Source organism: Triticum aestivum, chromosome 6A (assembly GCF_018294505.1).
Source record: "Triticum aestivum cultivar Chinese Spring chromosome 6A, IWGSC CS RefSeq v2.1, whole genome shotgun sequence".
NCBI classification, from domain to species: Eukaryota; Viridiplantae; Streptophyta; class Magnoliopsida; order Poales; family Poaceae; genus Triticum; species Triticum aestivum.
Genome location: NC_057809.1, coordinates 150654558 through 150682350, shown reverse-complemented (window position 1 = coordinate 150682350; position 27793 = coordinate 150654558). Strand labels below are relative to the sequence as shown.

The 27793-nt window shown below is 48.0% G+C and overlaps 1 protein-coding gene across 1 annotated transcript; it reads right to left on the bottom strand.

The window, feature by feature from the left end:
• Positions 1 to 1760: 1760 nt before the first annotated feature.
• Positions 1761 to 20873, bottom strand: LOC123129548 (COBRA-like protein 7). Its single transcript, XM_044549668.1, has 4 exons — positions 20841 to 20873; positions 18862 to 18992; positions 17891 to 18011; positions 1761 to 2368 (listed from the first exon to the last, which is right to left on the bottom strand). The coding sequence occupies exons 1-4, from the start codon at positions 20871 to 20873 to the stop codon at positions 1925 to 1927; spliced, it is 729 nt and encodes a 242-aa protein (XP_044405603.1). The 3' UTR covers positions 1761 to 1924.
• Between the last annotated feature and the right edge of the window lie 6920 nt (positions 20874 to 27793).

Genomic DNA, 27793 nt, shown 5'->3' with positions numbered 1-27793 from the left:
CGCGAACTGCTCGAGAGCGCGGGCACCAAGCTCTTGTACTCAACGGCGTACCACCCGCAGACCGATGGCCAGAGCGAGCGGGTGAACCAGTGCCTGGAGATGTACCTGCGCTGCGCCGTCCACGATTCCCCCAGCAAGTGGCGCCGCTGGCTACCGATGGCTGAGTTCTGGTACAACTCAACCTTCCATTCATCTCTCCAGTGCACACCCTTCAAGGCCCTGTATGGCAGAGAAGCCAACTTGGGCACAATGGCAACCTGGGCGGAGGCGACACCGACCGGCGACGACCTGGACTGGGCAGAGCATACAGATGCCATCCGCGCCCAGCTGGCGCGTGCCCATCACCGCTTCAAGAAGCAGGCGGACAAGCACCGCGTCGAGCGCTCATTCCAAGTGGGAGAACAGGTCTTGCTGAAACTGCAGCCTTATGTGCAACGCTCCGTGGTCTCGCGCCCATGCGCCAAGCTCGCCTACAAGTTCTTCGGCCCCTACACCGTGCTTGAGAAGATTGGACCTCTGGCTTACAAGCTGGATCTGCCGCCGGACAGCCGCGTGCACCCGGTCTTCCACGTCTCCTAGCTGAAGCCGTTCACGCCGGACTACTCACCGATTTTCGCCGAGCTTCCCCGAGTCCAAGACCTGTCTGCGTCGACGGCAGAGCCTGTCAAGATCCTGGAGAGGCGTATGATGAAGCATGGCGACGCGCATGTGGTGCAGCTCAAGATACAATGGTCGTCGCCGTCCCCGGACTCGGCCACCTGGGAGGACTACGACGTGCTACGCCGGCGTTTTCCCACGGCACCCATTTGGGAGGGGGAGGCCTCTTCTTAAGGAGGGGAGAATGTCACACCTAATCAGCTGATTAGTGTGCCTAGGTGCTAGCTGGCGGGCCCAGCCAGCTGGCCTGCCAAGTGGAGGCGTGGGTGCGTTAAGGGTGGCCGCCTGTGGCCGTGTGGAGGCATGCGTATGTAGATCATTTTCTGTATCCAAACCTTCCTCTACAATCCTAACCCCCCTTCTCCAAGCTCATCCCCCTTCCTCACCTGCTCCCTCTCACCTACTCTAGATCGCCGATCCCCTCTCCGATCAGGGGCGTTACACTGCACAGGAACAAATAGAATGATGATGGTTAGAAATAGCCCTGCTGTATAGTAAATGAATGGCTGCATGCTTGAGAAGAAATAGTTCACTTGTATAGTAAATGAATGGTGTTTTTAGCTTCTCTTTACTGAACTTTGTACTGTTTCTTGCGCATTTACATAAGTACGATATCTTTTACCCAAAAGAATATAAGTATGATACTTCTAGATTCCATGTTACTAAGGCCTGATTAAAGTGGATTTGAGGTGTGCTTAATTGATCTGCTAGCTACACTCGTGTTTGAACAAATTAACGAGCTTTAGAAGCATAGTTCTCATGTGCAGGAGGCAGTGTATTTTCTCTGTCCTGTCGGCATCAGGTAGTTGCAGCCACCACTATCTGTGCAGTTGTTAGTTGTAACGCTATAGCATCTATTGGTTTGTGTCACAAAGTTCCGTCTCCGAGTATAGATTTTGCTGTACAGTGTAAATTATACCGCTTTTGTTTCTACCATATATTAAGTAATAGGTATAGCGTTGGTTAACTTCTCTCAATGGACGCCATCACCACGGCCAGAACGATTATCGAAGCAAAATACTCTATTAGTTTATGATTTTTATTTTAAATGAATTGTAACTTGATTTGATTTTGGTTGATTTGGGTGGAGCAAGCAAACTGTGTTTTTGACTATCACTCGTGTATTTTCATTGCCTGGTGTTGTGATATTTGTTAATTCCTATCTGCAAGACTGCAACTATACATTGCACAACAAGAATAATCAGATAAATGCTACGTATTGCAAGACCTCTACTAAATAAATTACACTCGCAAGTAAAAGACATACTCAGGGCCTGGATGTGCCGCTGCTTGTTGATCTGGGCCTGGATGGGGGCACCACTGTGGCATTGCTGCAAGTGTAACCTGGCACCCCAATGCTGAAATTGAATGGCATCTGGGGGCTGCCGTCGCTGGAAGGAGCAAAGTTGCCGACGGTCATCATGAACGTCGATGTGGCCGCCTTGCTGTTCTGCATGACCGAAGACAGGACACCGCCCCGGCAGCAGTTGGCGACCTGAAGGTTGTACGGCACGCCGGGGCCCAGGTCCTTCATTACAGGCCGCTTCTCGCAGCTGTGAGCACCGACGAAGCGAGTGCAGTTTCCCTGCTCGGTCGCCTCCGCGCCCTTCGCGTCCAAGATCACCTCATCGCCAGCCCAAAACCAGCTCAGCCGCCACCCTGGATCCTCGAGGTGGCGGTAGAGCTGGTAGTTCTGGAGACTAACCGAGACCTGCGTGAAGAAAATATATATTATGGTTAGCTCATTGATTTCTATATTAGAATACGCTAATGAGCTATTGAGCAAATACACGGAAGATAACATGGATGCAGTTGTTCATCTATATGACTGCCAGAGTTACTGAGCAAATAGGAGGCCACCTTAGTTTCATGATTCGGGATTCAACACCGGTTTGAGATTGAAGTCCGTGTTATAGAGATTATAGTGCTACAAAGTTCAGGCTGTCAAGATTCTTTACTTTATTTCTAGGCAAGAACGACACTAAATGGTTACCGTAGAATAGATCACTCACTGGATTAGATCCAGCTGACTCTGAAAGAGTGGTTCCCACAATCTTAATGTACTCAAGACAGGATCTGTTCAAGATATCAACAGTGAAGACTGGCCCACACAAGGCAATACTCGCAATAGATACTCCTATATGCCAGTCATGTGGAAACGGGCCATATAGAATTCCATGACAATGATTTTGCCATCGATAACTCTTATCAGACTGCTACTAAGTTCCCGAGAGGAAACTATTGGTCTATTGCAAACCAATTAAAAGACAGCAGGACAGTCAGAGCTAGCATGAATGCATTCTTTATGCAATAAAATCAGCTACAGTTGCAAAGCAGAGCACTTTAATGTTCTTCTGGTTGCTTCAATTTCATGATAGTTGCCTTTGTGCTTATCAATTCCATAGCTACAAACCTCATATATATGAACTGTAGAAAATCAACTACATTCGTTCACATGTTCTAAGAAGAAGCAGCTTGCATGTGTGATTATGCAAGAACGCTTCAAAATTTTAACTGAAGGAAGGGTGATCATAGTAATATTATTTTTAATGCGAATACATGCAGATAAATTAACAATCACATGTTAAAAAGTTAGATCAGAAAATGCTAAGTCTAGTTTTAACAGGAACAACAACACCCAATACTGATGTCTTACATTATTTTCCTTTTAGAGATGCCCAATCATCATGTCTTAAATAGTTACTCCCTCCTTCCATCTATATAGGGCCTAATGCGTTTTTCGAGGCTAGCTTTACCAAATGTTAGAGCAATAATATATGACATGCAACTTACACAAAACATATCGTTAAATACGTATGTTGTCATGGAATTGTCACGGCAGATGTCCTTTTGCAAGGACTTAGTCGTGGAGCCATCGCAACTAGGAAGCTTAAAGGGGTTAATCGGGACAAGGATACGCGAGGTTTATACTAGTTCAGCCCCTTACGGTGAAGGAAGGCCTACGTCTAGTTGGGTTGGAATTGCTTGAGGTTTCGATGACCAAGGAGCGAGATACGCTATGCCTGGCTTTCGATCAGTTGTTTCTCATCCTAAGCCACCGGCGGGTCGTCCCCTTATATACACGGGTTGACGTCCTGCGGCCTACAGAGTCCCGGCCGGCTCATAAAGAGTGTCCGGCTCGGCGACTAGTTACTTCTACCTTATAGTACAAGTTATACCATCATGGCGGTTTATCTTTACGGGCCTCAGAGTTGCCTGTGGGCCCTTAAGCCTTTTAGTGAACCGCCATCTTCATGCCTTGGTCTTGGGCTTCTGATGAACCTCTATTTGCGTAACCCAGCCCCTCCTGGATGGCTTATACAAATAGTCATATCCCCAACATTAGGCCCCAGATTGATTTGAACCGGTTCATGTCAATCTTTGGAAACCTTATGAACTGGCCTTTAGTCTTCTGTCTTGCCTGAAAATTGTAACCCGCCGTGACGTCATCCTCTGGTTCTGGGTTAAATCATCGTGACGTCATCTTCAATAAAACTTAAATTTTAATTCATCATATCTTCAACGGATCTTTGCCTTTACTGACCCTCCCGAAAATCGAGGCGTCGGGGCCGCTGGATAATGATGTCTTGGTCTCCTCGTTTCTCGCGCCGTCTCAGTCGGTCCTCCTTATAAATAGGCGCGACTAGGTCTTTTTCATTTCCTCCGGTCGTCTTCTTCCTCGCACTCCTTCTGCCGCTCGAGCTCCGCCGCCGCCACCGTCGGAAACCTCGTCTTCACCGACTAAGGCCGCTGCATCACCCTGTTTTTTGACTAGAGAACAACGGCAACCCTCCGCAGTTCTTCCACATCGGTGAGTTCTTTTTCCCCCCTTTCTCAGATCTGCATTAGTACTATCTTGAGTTCGTCGACGTTCATCGTCGCCCGACGCAACCTCCATTAGTTCTTACCTCTAATACCTTGTTCAGATCGTAAAAACCACATAGAACTGCTGCGGAGGATGTTGTGTGCTTATTCTGTATGAAAACAGATCCCATTTCCTTGTTTTGGAAGCCCTCCTTGAGTATATGAACTTCCCTGTACTGTTTTAGGTCTAGAAAATTTTCCTTTCCAGAGCATCGTTTGATCCAAAATAATAATTGCAATTTGTGAAACCTGTTTGCTCCACACTTAGCCAAAAACTGTGTCTGTTGACTCTGTTTCAGCCATAGTAGTCCGTGTAATCGGTTTAAGATAACACCGGCTGTCAGCACCGCTTGCTTCTGGCGACTTAAGAAAACCTTAATCATCTTTAATACCTGCAGCTGTTAAACATTATCACATAGTTACCTGTATGTCATTAGGCCCCTTCTTAAGCCGCCATCTTAAATAACCCAATAATGCTTATTCTCCAGGTTATAATAAACCGGAAAATTTCCTTTATCTTGTTGTAGGCTTCAATTTACCCAATGGCACCCAAAGCTGTTAAACCTCCGGTTACCTGCAACTGGGTCCCATCCATTGTTACAGAGAGCAAACTGTCTGAGTTTGTAAAGTCTGGCCATCTGCCCAAGAAGGATGTCATGTCTTATCGTGCTCCTGACCCGTCTGAGGAGAAACCTCAACCCAAGGAAGGGGAGGTGATCATTTTTACCGATCACATGAGCCGGGGATTTGCTCCTCCCGGTTAAAAATTCTTTAGAGACGTTTTGCACTTGTTTGACTTAAGACCTCAAGACATCGGGCCCAATTCCGTGTCAAATATCTGCAACTTCTAAGTTTTCTGTGAGGTCTACCTTGGAGAAGAACCCAGCCTACTTTTGTTCAGGGAATTGTTCTATTTGAACCGGCAGAATGAGCGGGCCAACGGGCCCAGTCTGGAGCTTGGTGGCATATCGATTCAAAGGCGGAGAGACTGCCTGTTCCGTTATGCTGAATTGCCGAGTCATCCAAAGGACTGGAACCAGACATGATTCTACTGCCAAGATACTTCTCCGGCTGGTGAAAACCCGCTGCCCGGCTTCCGTGCATTGCGCCTTGAATCTACTCACCCGCTGCCGGATAAGTTGACTGCTATTGAACGTCTGCCACTCACCCCCAAGATCAAAAAGATTAAAGCTCTTTTAGGGAACGGCTTAGATGGCATTGACCTGGTCCGAGTCTGGGTTGCTTGGAGAATAATTCCGTTAAGCCGTCGCCCCGGCTTATGTGTAATTATTCAGGCGAGAAAGATGACCCTCAGCGTCATAGTCCTGACGACTTACCAGATGACGTAGTGGAAGCTACAACTCAGTCTTTGTTGAAATAGGGCACAGTGAATAGTAACGCTTTCGGCTTACTACCTTTTTGCAAGAAGAACCCGGCCCCTGCAGTAAGTTTCCAGCCGTCGGGTTATTTTTTTATCATGTTATACTGTATTCTTACGCATAACCCTTTATAACCTTTTACAAGCAAATGATAACTTCTGGAAAATCCAATATGATCATGAGGCGGCCAAGCAAGCCAGGGCGGCCAAGAGAGCTGAAAGGAAAACCGCCAAGCCCACCACTTCAAGGAAAAGAAAGCCAAGCGCTTCTGAGATGTTTTAGCTTGATGATTCTGATGATAATGAGGAAGAGGTAACTTTTTAATTTTCCTTTCTCCTTTATCACTACCTTACTGATATTAACCTTCTTTCAGGAAGACACGGGCAACAGCCAACCCGTCGAGGAAGAGGTAACTATAATCTCCTTCGACTTCGAGCTTCGGCCGCGTCAGAAAATTCGAAGAGTAACCCGGAAAGTAAGATTTTCACACCCTTTGGCTTACCAAGATCCTGACTTTCTTTTGAAGCAACAGCAATTTGAAAACCGGAGGCAGATCCGGACCAGCAAGGATGCAGAGCTATCCTCCGGCTTGCCTGACACAACCCGGAAGCGTTGGACTGAGGTTATCTCCAACTTATACCCTTTTTTACCTTTGGCGGGTCTAATCCGTCAACCTCTCAATTCATCTGACTCCAACTACCAGGATACCTCTCCTTCATCCGGCGAGTCCATGCAATCAAACATGCCGGCTTTTAAGACTGCCCCTGGGTAATATCAATTTATTCACCTTATGTTTTTCTTTCTTCATGTTTCTTTACTCATTTCTCTGCTTTGCCCACAGCATGCAGGTTAAGCCCAGGAAGAAAACCAAGAAGGATAAACCGGCCCAAACCCCTGTGGTGACTGAACCGGAACAGGGTATAGCTGCTCCTGACTCTTCCACACATCAACCGCCGCCTGAGCCGGCTCAAGACATTGCAGCACCAACTTCTGACCCGCCTGCTGAAGGTATTCTTGATGGTTCTATTAACCCGGAGGCACCTAGCCCAGTCAAAACGGCTGACCCAGAAGTGGAATTTCTCAAGGCTCAATTCGTTGAGCCGGCCAGGCCCACCGTCCTTGCCAAATGCTCGGCTGAAGAGGAGTTGCTAGAACGCCGTAAGGCCAAGATGGATATCACCGACTATACTCATTTGAGTATTGGAGAGATCGTCTCGGGCTATATCAATCAGGTGCAAAGCAACCGTGACCTGGAAATTGACATGGTGAAGCAAATACAGCAAAAATCTGAGGTATGACTTATGCTTCCTTACTTTCAATCATACTTACTGTATCAGCCCCCAAGTCTATTGCTTATGAATAAATATGTTGTAGACTTAGAAAAATTGTTAGAGCTGCTTGCCCGGCTGAAAGAAAAAATATTTAAACCGGATGTAACACAATACCTTTAACTTGCGATACACATTAGCCCCCAAGTGCCAAGTATCTTTGCTTGCAAAGTATTTGGGACTTAATATCCAGGACCGGCTTAATAATTTAGAAAGCTTCGGTATACATTAGCCCCCAAGTATCTTTGCTTGCAAAGTGCTTGGGACTTAATATTATTTACCGTAATCTTGACTACTATCCGGTGCAATGCAGGCCACCATAAGTCAATTTGAATCGGAAATTGCTGACCTGAAGAACCGCCTGGCAGCCCAGGAGATTGAAACTCAAAAGGCCAACTCCAAATTTGAATTCAGCGTCTCTGAACAAGAGAAGCTGAAGAAAAATTTTGAGTCGGAGAAGAAAATTTGGACTGACGAAAAGGCCGGACTGGTGACCCGGGCCGAGACAGCAGAGGCGTCGCTGGCAAATGCAACAGCCGAACTGACCGGCTTACAACGCCAGATATCTCGGATGGTCTCAGCGATCTTTGGTAAGTTATCTTAAGCAAGCATTAAATATTGTAAATATTCTTTCAATTGTTACCTGAGGTTTACCTTATACTTACCAATACAGGTCCCGGGAGCACAAACCTCAAGCAGAATATGCTGATCAAATTGAAGGCGGTGTATACTCTAGTAGAGCAACTGTACATCGGGTCACAACGTGCCTTGGCCGTTGTAGCCTTATCAAATGATGTGCCCCACCTCTTGCAAGATCTGTTACAACGGCTTGCTGTACTTCCTCAGCGGATTCAAGAGTTGAGACGGGCCCAAGCAAGAGCCGGAGCAATAGCTGCTTTGAGTCGGGCCAAAGCCTGGTTACCAGAGCTAGACCCGGCCGACATCGCTCTTGGGTATCCAAGTTTAAAGGAGGATGGCACTCCATTTGATGAAAAGGATTTCACCACCTGCGTGAGGGATATACGCCCTGTGGCCACTTAAATTGGAAACGACACTGACCTCACCAAGTATCAGCCGGGTTATGACAAGGAGAATCAGAGAATCCCCACGCCGCATTATGACGATGTCAGCTTGATCCCTCCAATCCGTAAGCACACATTTGCCCCTGAAGTCGACCCAACCGGTTTAATAGATGATGAAGCTGAGTTTGAGGCCTTGAGTGGCATTGACTGGGCCTCATCATCCTTCCAGGACAAAGCAGCCGGCGGAGAGGCGGAGAAGGATAACACGGAGGCTTCAAGTCAACCCCAAGAGTAGATTGCCAGGCGCCACCTGCTTATGTCGTTGTAGAAAAACAATGCCGCATCATTCAGACTCGGGGAGTCTTGTAACAGAGTAGAAAATACTTTGAGTTTTGATATGCCTTTGTGCATGCTTATGGCCCTTAATACTTGCATAAACCGCCGTCACTATACACTTTGTAGTTTATATGAATCTGTTATGTCCTTTGCAGAAATGTCTTGCATTGCCCTGTGATGCTTACGGCTGCTTTTCCGGCTTATATAAGCCAACCCCTGAGGGTAAGCTTAACTCCTGAAAATTGGCACATAAAAGTTCACCTGGTATTTAACAACCTGATGCAACCAATATTAATCCTGGAGGATTGCAATGTACTCCATTGTATTTTCAAGAGGGTCGCAAGATATCCAATGTTGATACTTGTAAAATATAATGAACAAAATTCAAGGGTTTCTGATTCGAATACGATCAGTGAACCGTTCCAAAGTGGTTGAGCTAAGATTCGGATACGATCTGTTAGCCCCCAGTGGCTGTGGCGATGCCGACCAAGTGGGTATAGACAACTATGTTCTCTTTGGTTCGAATACGACCTATGTTTGAACAGGAAGCCCCCAAGTGACCATAAGAGTTGTTTAATGACGCTGATTCGAATACGATCCACGCCAGACCCAAAGGGGTTAAGCTATGATTCAAATATGATCAAGAAGCCCCCAAGTGGGTTTGGCAGTATGCTGATCAAGTGGGTATCGACAGCTATGTTCTCTTTGGTTCGAATACGACCTATGTTTGAACAGGAAGCCCCCAAGTGATCACGGCTAGATTTAGATATGATCATAAGCCGGACCAAAGGAAAGCCGGATTCAGATATGATCCGCTTCTCCTTGGTTATCTCCACCACCTGACAAAGAAAACACATAAACCTTTTTTGGGAGTGGAAAAAAGGGCAGAGGTCCTGCTTTATTGCTTTATGTAATATACATAGTATAAACATATACACATTAAAGCCGATGGCTCAAGTATAATAAGGCCGAAGATAAGCGATATTCCACGGCCGACGGGTCTCCTCCTCCGACTTACGTGAGTCTTTGTGCTCCCGAACGTCGATAAGGTAGTATGATCCGTTGTTCAGATTCTTGCTGACCACAAAGGGTCCTTCCCAAGGAGGGAATAGCTTGTGCATGTCAGATTGATCCTGGATGAGTCGGAGCACTAAGTCGCCTTCCTGAAAGGTTCTGGCCTAACCCGGCGGCTGTGGTAGCGGCGCAGGTCTTGCTGGTAAATCGCCGAGCGGGCTATTGCCAAGTCTCGCTCTTCATCCAACAGGTCAAGTGCGTCTTGCCGAGCTTTTTCGTTGTCTTCCTCAACATAAGCCGCCACACGGGGTGAGTCATGACGGATGTCACTTGGCAGGACCGCCTCTGCTCCATACACCATAAAGAAAGGCGTGTAACCCGTAGATCTGTTAGGTGTAGTATTGATGCTCCAAAGTACAGAAGGTAACTCCTCCACCCAACAACCCGACGTCTGCTGCAAGGGGACCAAGAGCCGGGGCTTGATACCCCTCAAGATTTCTTGATTAGCTCGTTCTGCTTGACCATTGGATTGAGGGTGAGCCACAACTGAAACGTCAAGTCTGATATGCTCTCGTTGACAGAACTCTTCCATAGCTCCTTTGGAGAGATTAGTGCCATTATCAGTTATGATGCTGTGTGGATAACCAAAGCGAAAAATCACCTTTTTCATAAACTGGACCGCCGTGGCTGCATCACACTTACTGACTGGCTCCGCCTCCACCCACTTTGTGAACTTGTCAACCGCCACCAAGAGGTGCGTCTTTTTATCCTTAGACCTTTTGAAAGGCCCGACCATATCAAGCCCCTAGACTGCAAACGGACAAGTAATTGGAATCATCCTCAATTCTTGAGCCGACACATGGGCTCGTCATGAGAATTTCTGATATCCGTCACATTTACTGACCAGGTCTTCTGCATCAGCATGAGCCGTCAGCCAATAAAACCCATGACGGAAAGCTTTGGCCACAAGAGATTTTGAGCCGGCGTGATGACCACAATCGCCTTCATGAATCTCACGAAGGATCTCCTGACCCTCTATAGGTGACACGCAACGTTGAAACGCTCTAGTGACGCTGCGGTGATGTAACTCGCCATTGACAATTGTCATGGACTTGGACCACCGGGCGATTTGTCTTGCCAAGGTCTCATCTTTAGGCAACTCTCCCCGGGTCATGTAAGCCAAATAAGGCACTGTCCAATCCAGGATAACATGGAGAGCCGCCACCAGCTGTGCCTCCGGGTCTGGTATTGCCAGATCTTCCTCTGTAGGTAACTTAACAGAAGGATTATGCAAAACATCAAGAAAGGTGTTAGGCGGCACCGGCTTACGCTGAGATCTCAGCCGGCTTAAGGCATCAGCCGCCTCATTCTTCCTTCGATCAATGTGTTCCACCACATAACCCTTGAAGTGTCCAGCCACAGCATCGACTTCACGAGGTAAGCCGCCATAAGGGGATCTTTAGAGTCCCACTTGCCTGACACCTGTTGAGCCACAAGGTCTGAGTCTCCCAAGCATCTTACCCGGCTCAAGTTCATCTCTTTGGCCATCCGAAGACCATGGAGTAGGGCCTCGTACTCAGCTGCATTGTTAGTACAAGAAAATATAAGCCGGAGCACATAACAAAATTTGTCACCTCGAGGGGAAGTTAACACGACTCCAGCCCCCGAGCCTTCCAACTGTCTGGACCCATCAAAGTGAATAGTCCAATAAATGTTATCGGGCTTCTCCTCAGGTGCCTGTAGCTCTGTCCAGTCATTGATGAAATCCACCAAAGCTTGAGACTTAATGGCAGTGCGTGGTACGTACTTCAGACCATGAGGCCCGAGCTCGATGGCCCACTTGGCGACTCGTTCTGTAGCCTCTCTGTCTGAATAATGTCTCCCAAGGGGGCAGAACTTACCACAGTGATAGGGTGACCTTGGAAGTATTGCTTCAACTTCCGGCTTGCCATGAACACCCCGTAAACAAGTTTCTGCCAATGAGGATATCTTTGTTTTGACTCGATGAGTACCTCACTGACATAATAAACCGGCCGTTGAACCGGATGTTCCTTACCAGCCTCCTTGCGCTCTACCACAATTGCCACACTGACGGCTCGTGAATTAGCAGCCACATATAACAACAAAGGCTCTTTGTCAATGGCAGCTGCAAGAACTGGCGGCTCAGATAACTGCCTCTTCAAATCCTCAAAAGCAGTATTAGCAGCATTACTCCAGACAAAGGAGTCTGCCTTCTTCATCAGTTGGTACAACGGTAGGGCCTTCTCATCTAGCCGGCTTATGAACCGGCTTAAAGCGGCAACACGACCGTTAGTCGCTGAACATCATTGATACACGCCGGTTTAGCCAAAGAAGTGATTGCCTTAATCTTCTCCGGATTAGCCTCGATGCCCCTGTTTGAGACCAAGAATCCCAAAAGCTTGCCTGCAGGCACACCAAATACACACTTCTCCGTGTTAAGCATCATTTTGTAAACCCGGAGATTGTCAAAGGTTTCTCTAAGATCAGATATCAAGGTTTCCGCCTCTCTGGATTTCACCACTATGTCATCCACATAAGCATGAACATTGCGTCCAATCTGATTGTGGAGACAATTCTGTGCACACCGTTGATAAGTCGCCTGGGCACTCTTGAGCCCAAAAGGCATAGACACATAGCAGAAGGCTCTAAACGGAGTGATGAAAGCCGTTTTCTTCTGGTGCTTAACTGCCATCTTGATCTGATGATAACCAGAGTAAGCATCCAAAAAGCTCAAACGCGCGCAACCCGCCGTAGCATCAATGATTTGATCAATACGGGGGAGAGCGAAAGGATCAGTCGGACAAGCCTTATTTAAGTCCATGTAATCCACACACATCCGCCAGGTGCCGTTTTTCTTGAGCACGAGCACCGGGTTAGCCAACCACTCCGGATGAAAAACTTCGACAATGAACCCAGACGCCAAGAGCCGGGCGACCTCTTCTCCTATAGCTTTTCGTCGTTCCTCATTGAATCGCCGCAGAAACTGCTTGACCGGCTTATACTTTGGATCAATATTAAGAGTGTGCTCAGCGAGTCCTCTCGGTACACCCGGCATGTCAGAAGGCTTCCATACAAAGATGTCCCGGTTCTCACGAATGAACTCGATGAGCGTGCTTTCCTATTTAGGATCCAAGTTGGCACTGATGCTGAATTGCTTAGACGAATCGCCCGGAGTAAAATCAACAAGCTTAGTCTCTGCAGCCGATTTAAACTTCATGGCCGGGTCATGCTCCGTAGTCGGCTTCTTGAGGGAGGTCATATTCGCCGCAGAAACTGCTTGACCGGCTTATACTTTGGATCAATATTAAGAGTGTGCTCAGCGAGTCCTCTCGGTACACCCGGCATGTCAGAAGGCTTCCATACAAAGATGTCCCGGTTCTCACGAATGAACTCGATGAGCGTGCTTTCCTATTTAGGATCCAAGTTGGCACTGATGCTGAATTGCTTAGACGAATCGCCCGGAGTAAAATCAACAAGCTTAGTCTCTGCAGCCGATTTAAACTTCATGGCCGGGTCATGCTCCGTAGTCGGCTTCTTGAGGGAGGTCATATCCGCCGGGTCAACGTTATCTTGATAAAATTTGAGCTCCTCTGCTGCACAGACAGACTCGGCATAAGCCGCGTCGCCTTCTTTGTACTCCAGGGCCACCTTTCGGCTTCCATGCACAGTGATGGTACCCTTGTAACCCGGCATCTTGAGCTGTAAATAAACATAACACGGCCGCGCCATGAACTTGGCATAAGCCGGCCGCCCGAACAAAGCGTGATATGGACTCTTGATTTTGACCACTTCAAAAGTTAACTTTTCCGCCCTAGAATCATGCTCGTCTCCAAAGGCCACCTCTAGTTCAATCTTACCCACAAGATATGCCGACTTACCAAGCACCACTCCATGAAAGACGGTGTTGGAAGTCTTTAAATTTTTGTCAGTTAAGCCCATGCGCCGAAAGGTCTCGTAATAGAGGATGTTGATGATGCTACCTCCATCCATGAGCACCTTAGTAAATTTATAACCACCAACCTGCGGTGCCACCACCAGGGCCAGTTGACCCGGATTATCAACCCGGGGAGGGTGATCCTCCCTGCTCCAAACAATAGGCTGTTCCGACCACCTCAAGTAACGAGGGACTGCCGGCTCAACAGAATTCACAGCCCTCTTATGAACTTTCTGATCACGTTTACACAAACTTGTGGTGAACACGTGATACTGCCCACTGTTTAGCTGTTTTGGATGGATCTGATAACCCGACTGCTGCTGCTGCTGACCTCCTTGATCAGACTGTTGTTGATTATAACCACCCTGGCTTCCCTGAAAACCGGATCCTGAACCGCCGCCCGGGCAATGAAAGCCGCCGCCTGGGCCTTGATTGCCATCAAACGTATTAGAATTCTTGAAAGCCTTCATGATTGCGCAATCCTTCCATAAATGAGTCGCTGGTCGTTCCCGGGTGCCGTGTTTCGGGCAGGCCTCATTGAGTAGTTGCTCAAGAGACGGACCTGACCCACCAAACCGAGGGGGTGGCTTTCTTTTGCGCTTCTGATTGTTACCCTGTGCATTGGCCACAAATTCCGGGTTACCGTCCGCCTTACGCTTATTGCCTCCTTGACTCGCCGGGTTATGCTGCTGACCCTTTCCATTACCGTTCTTCTTTCCCTTCCCTGTCTTTTCCTCATCAGACGCGGGATCCTTGGTACTATCAGAATCGGCATACATGACTAAAGCCGCCATCAGCGTCCCCATATCGTTGCAATCACGCTTAAGGCGCCCCAGTTTCTGTCTCAGAAGCTCAAAGCGGCAATTCTTCTCCAGCATGAGAACTGCTGAGCCGGCATCCATCTTGTCAGACGAATGTATTATATCTTTGACCCAGCGCACCCAATGAGTCGTAGATTCACCTTCCTCCTGCTTACAATTTGTCAGGTCCACAATCGACATAGACTGCTTGCAAGTGTCCTTAAAGTTCTGGATGAAACGGGCCTTTAGCTTCGCCCATGAACTAATGGAATTGGGTGGCAAACCCTTTAACCAAGAACGGGCCGTTCCGTCCAACATCATGGTGAAGTATTTAGCCATCGCTTCATCACTAACCTCCAGCAGTTCCATGGCCATCTTGTAACTTTCAATCCACGCCCCAGGCTGTAAATCGGCCATATAATTCGGCACCTTTCGAGGTCCCTTGAAATTCTTGGGCAGACGTACATTACGTAGAGCCGATACCAGACAAGGAACTCCTCCGGTTCTAGTAGCAACACCTGCCTCAACGGAAGTCGTCGGGTAAGCCGGTGAGTCCTGTTGGGCTGCTAGCTGAGCCGCTAGCTGCGCCGCCCACTCGTCCTCCTGACGTATCCGATCATGAACCGGGTTATACCCGCCGGGCTGGTTCCGGCGTTGAGCGCTACTTGACAAGGCCTCTGACTCCATGTGTCTACTGTAACTCGGGCTCCGGTTTTGACGAGGCGGAGCTAACCAGGGCGGAGGAGTTGAGTGAATCCTGTCCCGGCTGTAGGAGTAGGTCTCTTGCTGAGCTAGGGCTGTTTGGACAAGTTCCCTGATCCTCCGGGTTTCCACCGCTGTCGGATCATCACCATCTACTGGGAGAGCCGCCAAACGTGCTGATGCTGCGATTAAGTTCTCCATGGGGTTGAAGAAGTGACCATGTGGTATTGGTACGTAATGGGGCGGTGCCATACTGCCGTGAAGAGGCGCCGTCACCTGAGGCTGGACTGGGCCTCCCGCTCCGGATGTCATAAACTGATTTGCACCTGGCGGGTTACTTGGGCCGGCCCCGGGTGTAGCAGAGAGATTCCGAGGATCATAAATCTGAGGTAGACGGGACTGAGTTTTCTGATGTCTCCTCCTCATTACCTCATTAGATGCGTTCAAGCTCAACGTGAGCTGAAAGACCTCTGCCTGAAGTTGATGCGCCCGTACGTCCAAAGCCGCCCTCTGTGGCTAATCTAGTATCTTCAGCTGCTAAGGTTTCCTTAGCCCGGGCGATCTCATCGCGAACCTGTGCCACCTCTGCCTCATGCTCAGATTGGTTCGCAGGGACGACAGTAGCAGTTAACAAGGCCGTAAGTTTATCCATGAGATCCATCAGCACCTGAGCCGGTGAGCGCACAGGGCCTCCTGCCCCGGCTGCTCCTAACCCGGACGTTATCGCCGCTGAGGCCGTAGAATTTTGGCCGGGTTGAGTACCAGCCATGAAGACTCCTGCCCAGTTTGGCGACTCTGAGGGGTTCGAAATAGTGCTGCCATCGGAACAGCCCCCAAGCACACCATCTTGAACTTGATACAGCGAATCTGTTGAGCCGGCGGACGAATCACCGTCAGAGAGGACGGCCGGCTCACCATCACCTTCAGATCCTTCAATAAGTTCACCTCCGTGGATGCAACCCACAAAGGCACGCTTCACGACGGGTTGAGCTCGGGCGGGTTTCGCACGCTGAGCCGTCTCGACGAGGTCGGTGCAGCTGTCCGGCTTAGGGCCCGGCTCACCAATCCGGCCGATGAAGACCTGAATTCCGCCAAAGGGGACCCGGTACCCGTACTCAATTGAGCCGGCGTCGGGGCCCCAGCCTTCGTCGTTGATGTAGATCTTGCCGCGACGACTCTTGGTCATCCGGCCAACTGCGTATCCCTTGAGCCCTTCGAAGCTGCCCTTTAAGAACTCAAATCCACCATGCGCTGACCCCACGGTGGGCGCCAACTGTCGTGGAATTGTCACGGCAGATGTCCTTTTGCAAGGACTTAGTCGTGGAGCCATCGCAACTAGGAAGCTTAAAGGGGTTAATCGGGACAAGGAAACGCGAGGTTTATACTAGTTCAGCCCCTTAACGGTGAAGGAAGGCCTACGTCTAGTTGGGTTGGAATTGCTTGAGATTTCGATGACCAGGGAGCGAGATACGCTATGCCTGACTCTCGATCAGTTGTTTCTCATCCTAAGCCGCTGGCGGGTCGTCCCCTTATATACACGGGTTGACGTCCTGCGGCCTACAGAGTCCCGGTCGGCTCACAAACAGTGTTCGGCTCGGCGACTAGTTACTTCTACCTTATAGTACAAGTTATACCATCATGGCGGTTTATCTTTACGGGCCTCAGAGTCGCCTGTGGGCCCTTAAGCCTTTTAGTGAACCGCCATCTTCATGCCTTGGTCTTGGGCTTCTGATGAACCTCTATTTGCGTAACCCGGCCCCTCCTGGATGGCTTACACAAATAGTCATATCCCCAACATATGTGAAAGGAGCTTCCAATGATATAATTTTCACATTATACATTTCATGTATTATTAATCTTGTAAATAGTCAAAGACGGTCTTAAAAAACGTATTAGGCCCTATATAGATGGAAGGAGGGAGTAACCAGTATCACAATACAATGAAGCCCACTAATAATGCAGGACTGATAAGCCCATCGTGTGAAGATATTAGTCTGAATATAATCATAATAATAGCATATCAATTTACAACAATTTACATTGAATCCTTCCTGCACTTGTAATTTCTGAGACAAGGGATACTTTGAGTTGCCACTCTCAAAATGGGCAACTACCTTTAAGAGGTCAGAGCTTTTAAGGCAGGTGTAATGGGACAAACGACAAATCTTTGACCTCAAAACTATGAATTAACCCGTCAACCAGTACCATCGAGGAACATTGATAACTCTCCAACACAAGTAAAAAGAACTCAAGGCTAAAGAACACCGTCCATGGACCAAAATATTATGGAACACAGAGCTAGATATGTACAAACACTAGCATAATAAATGTAACGAATTTATACTGGTACTTTAATTTCTCTCCAAGAATATTCTGGAGCATGTACAAGATTTATATAGACCAGATGAATAGTTGAAAAGGGGTACATGAATACATAGCAAGGCCAAAAACCAATCGCATCAACCAAATGGAGAAAAGTAGTAACTTTAGATTTTTTTTTTAACAAGTAGTAACTTTAGCTGGACAGACAATACTATTCGCATCATGAAATAGCCCAACAAACATCGAAGGAAATAATACAGGACAAGTTCACTAAGCTTCATAAACAACAATCTGTCATATACTAGTATTTCAGAACAGAATACTGGGCATGCCAGGCTTTCTAAACAAACTACTACATTACTGTATATGTCAGCATCAAATGCTGAACAAGTTAAGCCTGCGACACGGCCCAGTGCTTTGATTTTAGCATAGAATTCAGAACAGGTTAAGCGTCGCAAAGCACGGGCACCTTACTAGTGAACTAGAAATGAGCTAGACAGAAATATATTACCGAGTAAATGTCCTTGATGTCGACGAAGTCCCAGCTAACGGTGATGTTTCCGCTCGGATCGAGCGGGTCGTAGGCGCTCGCCTGAACGCAGCAGAGTAGCAGCAGAAGAAGCAAGAGCAAGCTGCAAATTAAAGATAGGTAATATACTGATTAAAGGTAATCCCAAATGCAGATTAAAATTTGAAGTATTTGAAGGAAATAAGATGCACATGTCAAACATTTGTTTTTTAGAAAACATGCTAAAGCATACAAAAATATGGCTGATTGCACAATAAATGCAGCATTCGAGGTCATCTCTTGATGATCAAACAAAGTTGATAAAGCATGACAAAAACTGATAGTGCAAGGCTACAAAAGGTAGTAACAATCATCCATCAATGGCCTGGTTGATCTGAATCTCCCATGACCACACCAACAATAGTACAAGAACAAGTTGTCAGACAAAATCTGATTCTGGGAATCTCCCATCCAAAATCAGATTCTGGGAAACTTCCATCAGAATCAGCCATTGAGTTCTTTTCTAGATTGTAATCTGAGATTGTGGGACAAGTTCTGTGTTGAAATGTCCAGAATGTCCCTGGATTGAAATTGCTTGTTGAATTCTAATGCTTGTTGGTTTCGAACATGGAGAATGAAAAAGATTTACGAATATCATCTAGCACCATCCACCATTGACAGTAGCAAAAAATTGAGACATATTTATCACCATCCACCATTCACAATAGCCAAAAAATAAAGCGATACTAGCAAATTCACCATTCACATTAGCTACTAGCGCCATTCACAAACACCAAAACATCTAGGACTAGGAGTAGCAAATTCAGCTTATCCATCCATCTATCTATCTATGCAATATCCATCAATCCATCTAACAACAGCAGCCGGCGGCCGGGAGACAGAGGAGACAGAGAGAAGGGAAGAGAGGAGGAGACGGAGAGATGGGAAGAGAGGAGGAGACAGAGAGAGCTCACGGGCGGGTCGGAGGCGACCACGGAACGGGGCGGGGTCGGGCGGCGTGCGCCGGCGATGCTGCCGTCGACTGGCGCCGCGGCCGGGAGGGGTCGAGTCGGGCGTTATTCTCATGTTTGGCTGCTCGCAGTGTCTAGTCTAGGGCTGAAAGAATTTCCAATCCATGGTGAGACCGGAGGAAGAAGAACCCGGACGAGAGATTCAGGGGCTGTTTGGATAACCATACCAAAATATTGGCTGGCCCATGTGATTTGGGCTTTGCCTTTTCTTTAGATGAAGTTTGGGCTTTGCCGAGACAGAGAAAAACGGAGGTGCTACTACTGGGCTGGACCCGTTTTGTGGTGCTGATGGGCTACCACACAGGTCAAGTAAATCGTATTTATATTTATTTTTTGCAGTTACACACATTACGTAGCAGACGCTCAAGGAAATCCCTATTCGCCGCTTGCTGCGGCAAAATGTCGGGCTACCGCACAGGGCAGCGCAGCGAGCGACAAACCTGGGCCGGCCCACTTATACATAATGCGTCTAACCGGTTTTGGGAACCTTCTAGAAGGTTCCCTGAACCGGGTTTTTTTCTGTATCGTTTTTTGGGTTCTTTTTCGGCTTTCTATTGTTTTTCCATTTCTCTTTTTTCGTTCCTGTTTTTTTTTACTTTTTTGTTTATTGTTTCATTTCCTTTTTCAAGTTTATTTTTCTTTCTCAGAACTTGTTCACAATTTTACAAAACATTTACGATTTTCTTTTTTATTTCTTTTCCTTTTCTTCTCTTTTAAAAAAAATCAAAAAAATAATTTTTGTTCGTGTTTCCAAAAAATGTTCAGTTTTTGAAAAAATGTTCTCAAAATTCAAAATTGTTCTTGTTACACAAAAAAGTACAAAACTTTCGAAATTCAGAAAATTTACCAGATTTCAATTTTGTGTTCACATATTAAAAAAATTGTGCTTCCAAATTTGTTCGAGATTTTTCAAAATTGTTCTCCGTTTTAAAATATGTTCTCAAAATTCAACAAATGTTCGTACTTTAAAAAATTGTTCGCGCCTCCAAGTTTGTTCAGGATTTTTTAAAAATGTTCTCTATTTCAAAATTTGTTCTCAAGATTCAAAAAATGTTTGGAAATTGAAGAAAATGTTCCAGCTTTCCTAATTTGTTCACAAATTCAATAATAGTTCATGTTTTTAATTTTGTTCACAAATTCAAAAAATGTTCTGGAAGTTTATAAAAGTAAACATTTTTATTTTTTGTTCACAAATTCAAGAAATGTTCCCCTTTTTCAAATATGTTCACATCATCAAAATGTTCTTGTTTTACAAAATTTGTACGAAAATTCGAAAAATGTTTTTATTTTTAAGAAAGTATTCATAATTTCGAAAAATGGGCTGTAGTTTTTTGTATTTTTTGCGAATTAATGTTTAACATTAGTCTCTCTCGTATACGTCTTTAACTCTCCCGCTGCTAAGGGAACATGAGATGGTCTTCGTCGCGGTGGTTAGCACGGCAGGCCAATTGGTGCGAAGTCGCGTGTTCGAGTTACAGTGCTAGCGCGATTTTCTTTTTTGCGATTTTTTCATCTAGGAAAGGTGCCACTGTAAATGGGCCGGCCCAACGCTAGCCGCTCCTGTGCGAAGCGCCGGCACTTTGCCACAGCGAGCGGCCTATAGGAGCTCCCGATGCTCAAAAACAATTTCTCAAAAAAAAAAACACAAACAATGTCTACAGGTCACAGTAGACATTTTTCATGCTATCTATTAACACCCTCCGGCTGGCTGCTGGCGGCTGCCACTGCTATAGCTCAGCCGTTCGTGGATCCACGAACGTGAAGACTTTTCTCGGATCCTCGGAGACGAGTACCACGGCTGGCCAACCCCAGGGTCGTGTAAGAAGATCTTGCAATTTGGCTACACAAATTACTAACTCCGCAAGTGCGAGGAGGGTGGACGACGTTCGTGGACGCGTGCTTCCGGGAGTTCGATCAGGGACTGGGCCGGTGCAGCAGCAGCACTGGACCACCATGGAGTGGACTAGTCCGCCATCGCGGCCTACGACAGCGGCGTCTTCCCGCCGTGCCGCTGCTCCACGCCCTACGGCCGGGATGAACTGCACCACGCGTACGGGGGACTCCACCGTGGCGCACCACTCCTTCCTGGCACTAGCACACGCCTCCGCCGTCAGGCTCTACTGGGACAAAGACAAGTACCAGGCCACACAGCGGGGCGTCGTCTGCATGAACATCTACGGCTTCTGGAACTATCCCTTCTCCCCCAGCCCCGCCTACGTCTCCGCAACGCAGAGATCGCTCGACCTCATGGTCGGCTGGTGAGAACTAACATCATCTTGATTTGTAGGCGTGCATTTCGACCACGTTTTTTGGCCTTCTTGTTTAGGATTGATCTTCGACCCCTTGGTGAAAGGAGACTACCCTTAGATCATGAAGAAGAAAGCCGCAGCTAATTAAGGTGCGTGGAACCATACCTATAGCCGGGCGTTGAGCCGCTGCACGGGGTGGTGGTGGAGGTGGCCTTGCTGCTGGCCAGCTGCAGCCGGCGCACGCGCGCCTCAGCATCGACTCTCCCACCGCCGTGCCGGTGCGGGTGCAGCTCGCGGCGGCCGGCGAGGACGACGCCGCGCAGCATGTGGGTCGGAGCGAGCTTTCCTCCACGGCAGCGCCCCACCCGTGGCTACTTGCTGTTCTAGACGTCTGCTGAGCAGAATGCGCCTAGCTAGGGCTGTTGCCTGTTGATACTTTTGCGTTTCCTGCCAGTCTTATCAGTAGTACTAGTCTTTTAGTTTCCTTGAACTGAGACTGGCATATGTAGCTCGCTCGCTATATTCGCTTTCCCTTAATGGAAATCGGTGGGGGCAGCTGATTGAAAAATAATAATATTGGCAGCGCCCCACTCCACGCCTCGCCGTCGCACGAGCTTAACAAACACTAATACAACCTGGAGCAAATGGAATGCATACATGCATGCGATCGAGTTAGCATAATGGAGGGCAGATCCAGAGCCGGTCCAATGTATTTTTAGGCCCGGAGCGATGTAAAATAATTTTTTTCATATTAAACTTTTATACTTATTGTCGGTGTCAAAACCGGCGGATCTCGGGTAGGCGGTCCCGAACTGTGCGTCTAGGCCGGATGGTAACAGAAGGCAAGGGACACGAAATTTTACCCAGGTTCGGGCACTCTTGATGGAGGTAAAACCCTTCGTCCTGCTTGATTAATATTGATGATATAGGTAGTACAAGAGTAGATCTACCACGAGATCGGAGAGGCTAAACCCTAGAAGCTAGCCTATGGTATGATTGTTGTTCTGTCTGGTGTCCTACGGACTAAAACCCTCCGGTTTATATAGACACCGGAGAGGGTTAGGGTTACACAAAGTCGATTACAATGATAGGAGATCTACATATCCGTATCGCCAAGCTTGCCTTCCACACCAAGAAAAGTCCCTTCCGGACACAGGACGAAATCTTCAATCTTGTATCTTCATAGTCCAGGAGTCCGGCTGAAGGTATAGTCCGGCCATCCGGACACCCCCTAATCCAAGACTCCCTCAGTAGCCCCCGAACCAGGCTTCAATGACGATGAGTCCGGCGCGCAGATTGTCTTTGGCATTGCAAGGCGGGTTCTCCTCCAAATTCCGTGTATCTGTTGAATAAAGTCTGGTTTCTTGTAAATGTTGCGCTCCTCGGCTTCTACGCCCAATAATGGCCGTCTCCCACGTGTCAAATGAATATGAAAAGTCTGAGTGTTTTTACATCCACATCCCTAGCCGCGTAAATGAGCCGCCCATTTAAGGGGACGAGGATTTAGATCCAAACCACACCTTCTCCCCTTTGCGAGTGTTCATCAGAGCGCATCCGACAAATGTCCATACCACCATGGCCAGCCGTCGCAACTCCTCCTCTCGCCCTTCCAGCCCTCAGCCTGGATATTAGGAGAGATGCTCCATCCCGCATAGCAAGCTAGTGACGCTCCAAACCAAGGGATTTCTCCCCCCGGCCTATATGGTCCCGGTTCGAGCCGGTCTTGCCATCTATAATGGCGGAGAGCAAGCGGAGAGTGCCCCTAATCCCTCCAAAGGAGAGCGGGTGCGCCTCGTCCCTTATTTAATAAGGGGGCTCGGATTTCCAATCCATCCATTTCTCCGGGGGCTCCTGGAGTTCTATGGCCTCCAGCTACACAATCTCACGCCTGCCTCCGTATTGCATATCGCGGGCTTCGTAGCCCTCTACGAGTTGTTCTTGGGTGTTGAGGCTCATTTCGGGCTGTGGAAAGAGCTATTCTGCCTTGTGCCCCGTTCTTAGAAGGGGTCGATATTTCAAGTGGGCGGAGCCGAAGTGTGGCGCATCGTCGGGACCGGATATCTATCCGGAACACCAAAGAAGGTGTCAGTGGACTGGCCTTCGGAATGGTTTTACATAGAGGACGTCCCGCTGCCGGATCCTGTCCGGATCGGCCTCCCTGAGTTCGACACTGCTCCACTAAATAAGTGCCTAAGTTGGCGTCCATGGAGCCCTCAGAGGGAAAGTGACAAGGACGTCCGTTACCTGATGGGCCGGATAAGATTGTTAGCTCATTCCATACTGACCATGGTCGGGGTCATGGCCGCATGCATCATGCGAGGGGTGCAGCCGCTACAGTGCAGAGGCCACCCCATGTGGGACTTCAACGGAGAGGACGACGCCACCCGCTACGGCCGTAAGGGGCCGGATTCGGCTGCGGCTCTAACAAAGACCTTGTCCGCTTTGTACAAGGGAGAAGAGGAGGATTTTCTCCGCGTCGACCCAAAGGGTGGATTTTCTATGTACAATCCCCCAAGCTGGGTAAGTGGTCATATTTACCTGCCCATTCGTTTTATATTCCCATTGTCAAATATTCAGTCTAACGACTTCAACGCAGGAGCTGCGCCAGGCTGTTAAAGAAATGAACAGCCCTCCTCCACAACCCGAGGACCCAGGACGGTCCCTCGGCCCGGCCTCTCAAGAGGATCCGGACTTATCTGTGGAGCTGATTGATGGAGTGTTTCATCAATTGAGCAAGGACAACGCCTTGGTGGCCATTACGGCCGATTACCCAGGGCTAATCCCGGCCTCCCAGGTAACTGAGATCGAAGTCCCAGTACCCCGAATAGGGGTCCGCCCTCTCGTGTTTTCAGTTTCCTGATTACAACCGAACTTTGCAGGGGAGGTTTTTGAGACGGGAGGCCGAACCTGTGGCGACAAGCCAACGAGGGGCCGCAGGGCCCCGTGGGCAGAAAAGAGGTGCAGTCCGGACCGAGGCGTCAGCGCAAAGGTATGGCGCGCCCCCTTATCCAGGTGTTATACCTTCAAGGCATATTAACACTCGTGCTCTCTTCAGGACAAAGAGACCTCGCCGGACTATATCCGCAGAGGCTGCCAATCACGCCTCCACCAGCCAAGCTCCAAAGCCTGGTCCGGAGGCGGGGGCGAACACAAGGCGCGCACCGGACGCTCCTCCGACGGAGGATGTGGACAGGTTGTCTGCCACCCACTCTGAGGTGGAGAGTGCCATGAACAACAGGCGTCGCCGGACAATTCTTTGCGACGCTTGTTTCTCCCAAGAGGCATTAGATGCCTTTAATTCGGGAGATGCATACCTCCGTGCCGCTCAAAATGGTCTAGCCAGAGCCATAGAGCAATATGTAAAAGACATACGGGTAGGAAAATTTTGATAATTATATATATATATATATGCCAGTAGCCCCCGAGACTTGAAACAGTTAGAATAACTGATTTAAGGATCATTTGTTATGCAGGTTCTTACAGAAAAGAATTCCCTACTGTCCAAGGAGCTGGAAGAGTGCAAAGCCCAACTTGAGGCCGCACTAGCCGCGGCAGGGGAGCCCAAGGAGACCCCCTCTGGTAATATACACTTCGAAATATAAGTATTTTGCGAAGCACGGCATGGGTGCGAATCTGACAAATGAAACTGCAGATGGCGCCGGATTGAATCCGGAAAGGCAACACCTCCTACGCCAGCTGAAGACTGGTGAGAAGGTGCTGACAAAGGTGAGGCGGGAGAAGAACAATCTCCAAGATGCCAACACCAAGCTGGGCGTCGACCTGAAAGATGTTCGTGCCCAGCTGTCAGACTCCGTTAAGGAGAATCAGCGGCTTCGGCACGACATATTTAGTAAGTGCTTGAACGAACCTTTGAAAAAAAGTTTGGCGGGGAAGTCGACTAACAGAGTAATGTCTGTAGGTGTGCTAACAGGTCGTCCTGCAGAGGAGATGCCCGGTTCTACGGGTGACCTTCTTCCCGAGCTCTCGCAACTGCTCGAGCGAGTTCGGAAGGCGATGCAAGGCGTCGCCCAGGCCCTGTGGCCATCCATCTCCATGCCCGAAGGTCTTGGAGAGCTTGCGGAGAAGCTAAAGGGAGCACGGCGGCACTTCCGATTGTGGAAGATATCGGCCCGCCATCAAGGCGCTAGAGAGGCCTGGGCCATGGTGAAGACGCGGTACACCAAGGCTGACCCCAACCACATGGCCGAGGTCGGTCCTGTGGGGCCCGATGGGAAGGAGATCCCTGTAAGCTTAGTATACGACCAAGTAGAATTGGCCGCAAAGTATTCCCAGCAGGACTGTAAATTAGACAGCCTGTTAGATGGTATTGAAGAGGAATACAATCAGTCAGAATGACTATTCCATTTAATTGACATTTATAATGCCTTCTAGACGGATTGTAGATCGTTTGTCATGGCCGACCTTTTCGCTTCAGCCTCGGGACCTGACGGTCCGGAGTGTGTCCGAATTCTCATGCGGTTATATAAGAACCGGGGAATGCATGGAGACCAGGCGTAGGGGTCATTAGTGCGTGAACAGACAAGTGCCCGACTAGTTATGTTATATTACATGGTTAGTAAGAAACATCTTCCAGGGAGAATAGTTCCGTTAGGGGTTCCTTTCCCTGGGAGGCATGCCCTAAAGTGCATGCCCATTCTGCGAAAAGGACGCATGAAAAAGCATCTGGGGGCACATAAATAAATAAGTGAAAAGATCATCTTTTAGGTCACCGACCGAATATTCCCTTAAGAACGCTAGCTTTCGGCTTCACCTAGTCTGAGGTACACATCCGGCTGATCCGGCAGTAACAATCGCAAAGGTGCTCCCTTTACTGCCTAGCCGAATAATTGGGAACGTAGGGGTAAGCACAGGAGCCAGGCAACCCAGCTTGATCAAAACTTAAGTCATATCGATGCATATAATGGTGAAATAAAAGGTACATGCGGAAGTGTAACACATGTGTTGGGCATGAAGCCCGTATAAATAAGCTTCTGTTAAAAGAAGCCCCCAGGTTTAGTGAGTGCGAATAGCACATCATTTGATGAGCCTTTAAAGGCTATAAGAGAAAGGAAGGGGAGAAGGAGAGAAATGTAAGACAGACAGTATATAAAAAATGGACAGAGGAAGGAGACGAACACAGAGTCCGGCATTAGGCATAGAATCTTCGAAGACGGGCTGCGTTCCATGGGTTCGGCTCGAGTCGGTTATCCGATGCATCTCGCAGGCGGTACGCTCCACCAGTCAGGACTTGGTCAATTATGAAGGGACCTTCCCACTTGGGCTTGAGTTTGTCCTTTTTCTTGTCCAGCAGGCGTAGAACTAATTCGCCAACATTGTAATTTCTGGCCCGTACTTCTCTGCTTTGGTATCTTCAAGCCTGCTATTGATAGAATGTGGAACGGGCTTTTGCCATGTCACGCTCCTCCTCCAATGCGTCCAAACTGTCCTGCCGATCGAGTTTGGCTTCTCTTTCTTCGTACATGCGCACTCGAGGTGAGTCATGAATTATGTCGCAAGGCAGAACTGCCTCTGCGCCGTACACCATAAAGAATGGTGTGTATCCGGTGGTGCAATTCGGCATGGTCCGCAGCCCCCAGAGTACGGAGTCGAGCTCCTCTACCCAGTGCGTGTTAGATTCCTTGAGGGACCGCACTAATCTGGGTTTGATGCCGCTCATGATAAGACCATTTGCACGTTCGACCTGACCATTAGCTTGTGGGTGATAGACGGAAGCATAATCGAGCTTGATGCCCATGTTTTTGCACCAGAGTTTTACCTCGTCGGCCGTAAAGTTCGTGCCGTTATCAGTGATGATGCTGTGCGGGACGCCGTAGCGGTGTACAACCCCGGATATAAAGTCTATCACCGGTCCGGATTTGGCCGTCTTAACAGGCTTGGCTTCTATCCATTTGGTGAACTTATCCACCATGACCAGTCAGTATTTTTGCTTGTGGGTTCCGCCTTTAAGGGGTCCCACCTGAAGGAAATATGCCCTAGAGTCAATAATAAAGTTATTATTTATTTCCTTATATCATGATAAATGTTTATTATTCATGCTAGAATTGTATTAACCGGAAACATAATACTTGTGTGAATACATAGACAAACAAAGTGTCACTAGTATGCCTCTACTTGACTAGCTCATTAATCAAAGATGGTTATGTTTCCTAACCATGAACAATGAGTTGTTATTTGATTAACGGGATCACATCATTAAGAGAATGATCTGATTGACATGACTCATTCCATTAGCTTAGCACCCGATCGTTTAGTATGTTGCTATTGCTTTCTTCATGACTTATACATGTTCCTATAACTATGAGATTATGCAACTCCCGTTTACCGGAGGAACACTTTGGGTACTACCAAACGTCACAACGTAACTGGGTGATTATAAAGGAGTACTACAGGTGTCTTCAAAGGTACATGTTGGGTTGGCGTATTTCGAGATTAGGTTTTGTCACTCCGATTGTCGGAGAGGTATCTCTGGGCCCTCTCGGTAATGCACATCACATAAGCCTTGCAAGCATTGCAACTAATGTGTTAGTTGTGAGATGATGTATTACAGAACGAGTAATTTGACGGTAACGAGATTGAACTAGGTATTGGAATACCGACGATCGAAT

Excerpts from the sequence above, each read along its gene's own strand:
- LOC123129548 (XM_044549668.1), bottom strand. The coding sequence starts at position 20,873 with ATGGTGGTCCAGTGCTGCTGCTGCACCGGCCCA. Across the intron at positions 18,993-20,840 it reads GCTGCTGCTGCACCGGCCCA|ACACTGCGAGCAGCCAAACA; the intron begins GTCCCTGATCGA and ends GCCCTAGACTAG. Across the intron at positions 2,369-17,890 it reads ACATCAAGGACATTTACTCG|GTCTCGGTTAGTCTCCAGAA; the intron begins GTAATATATTTC and ends TTCTTCACGCAG.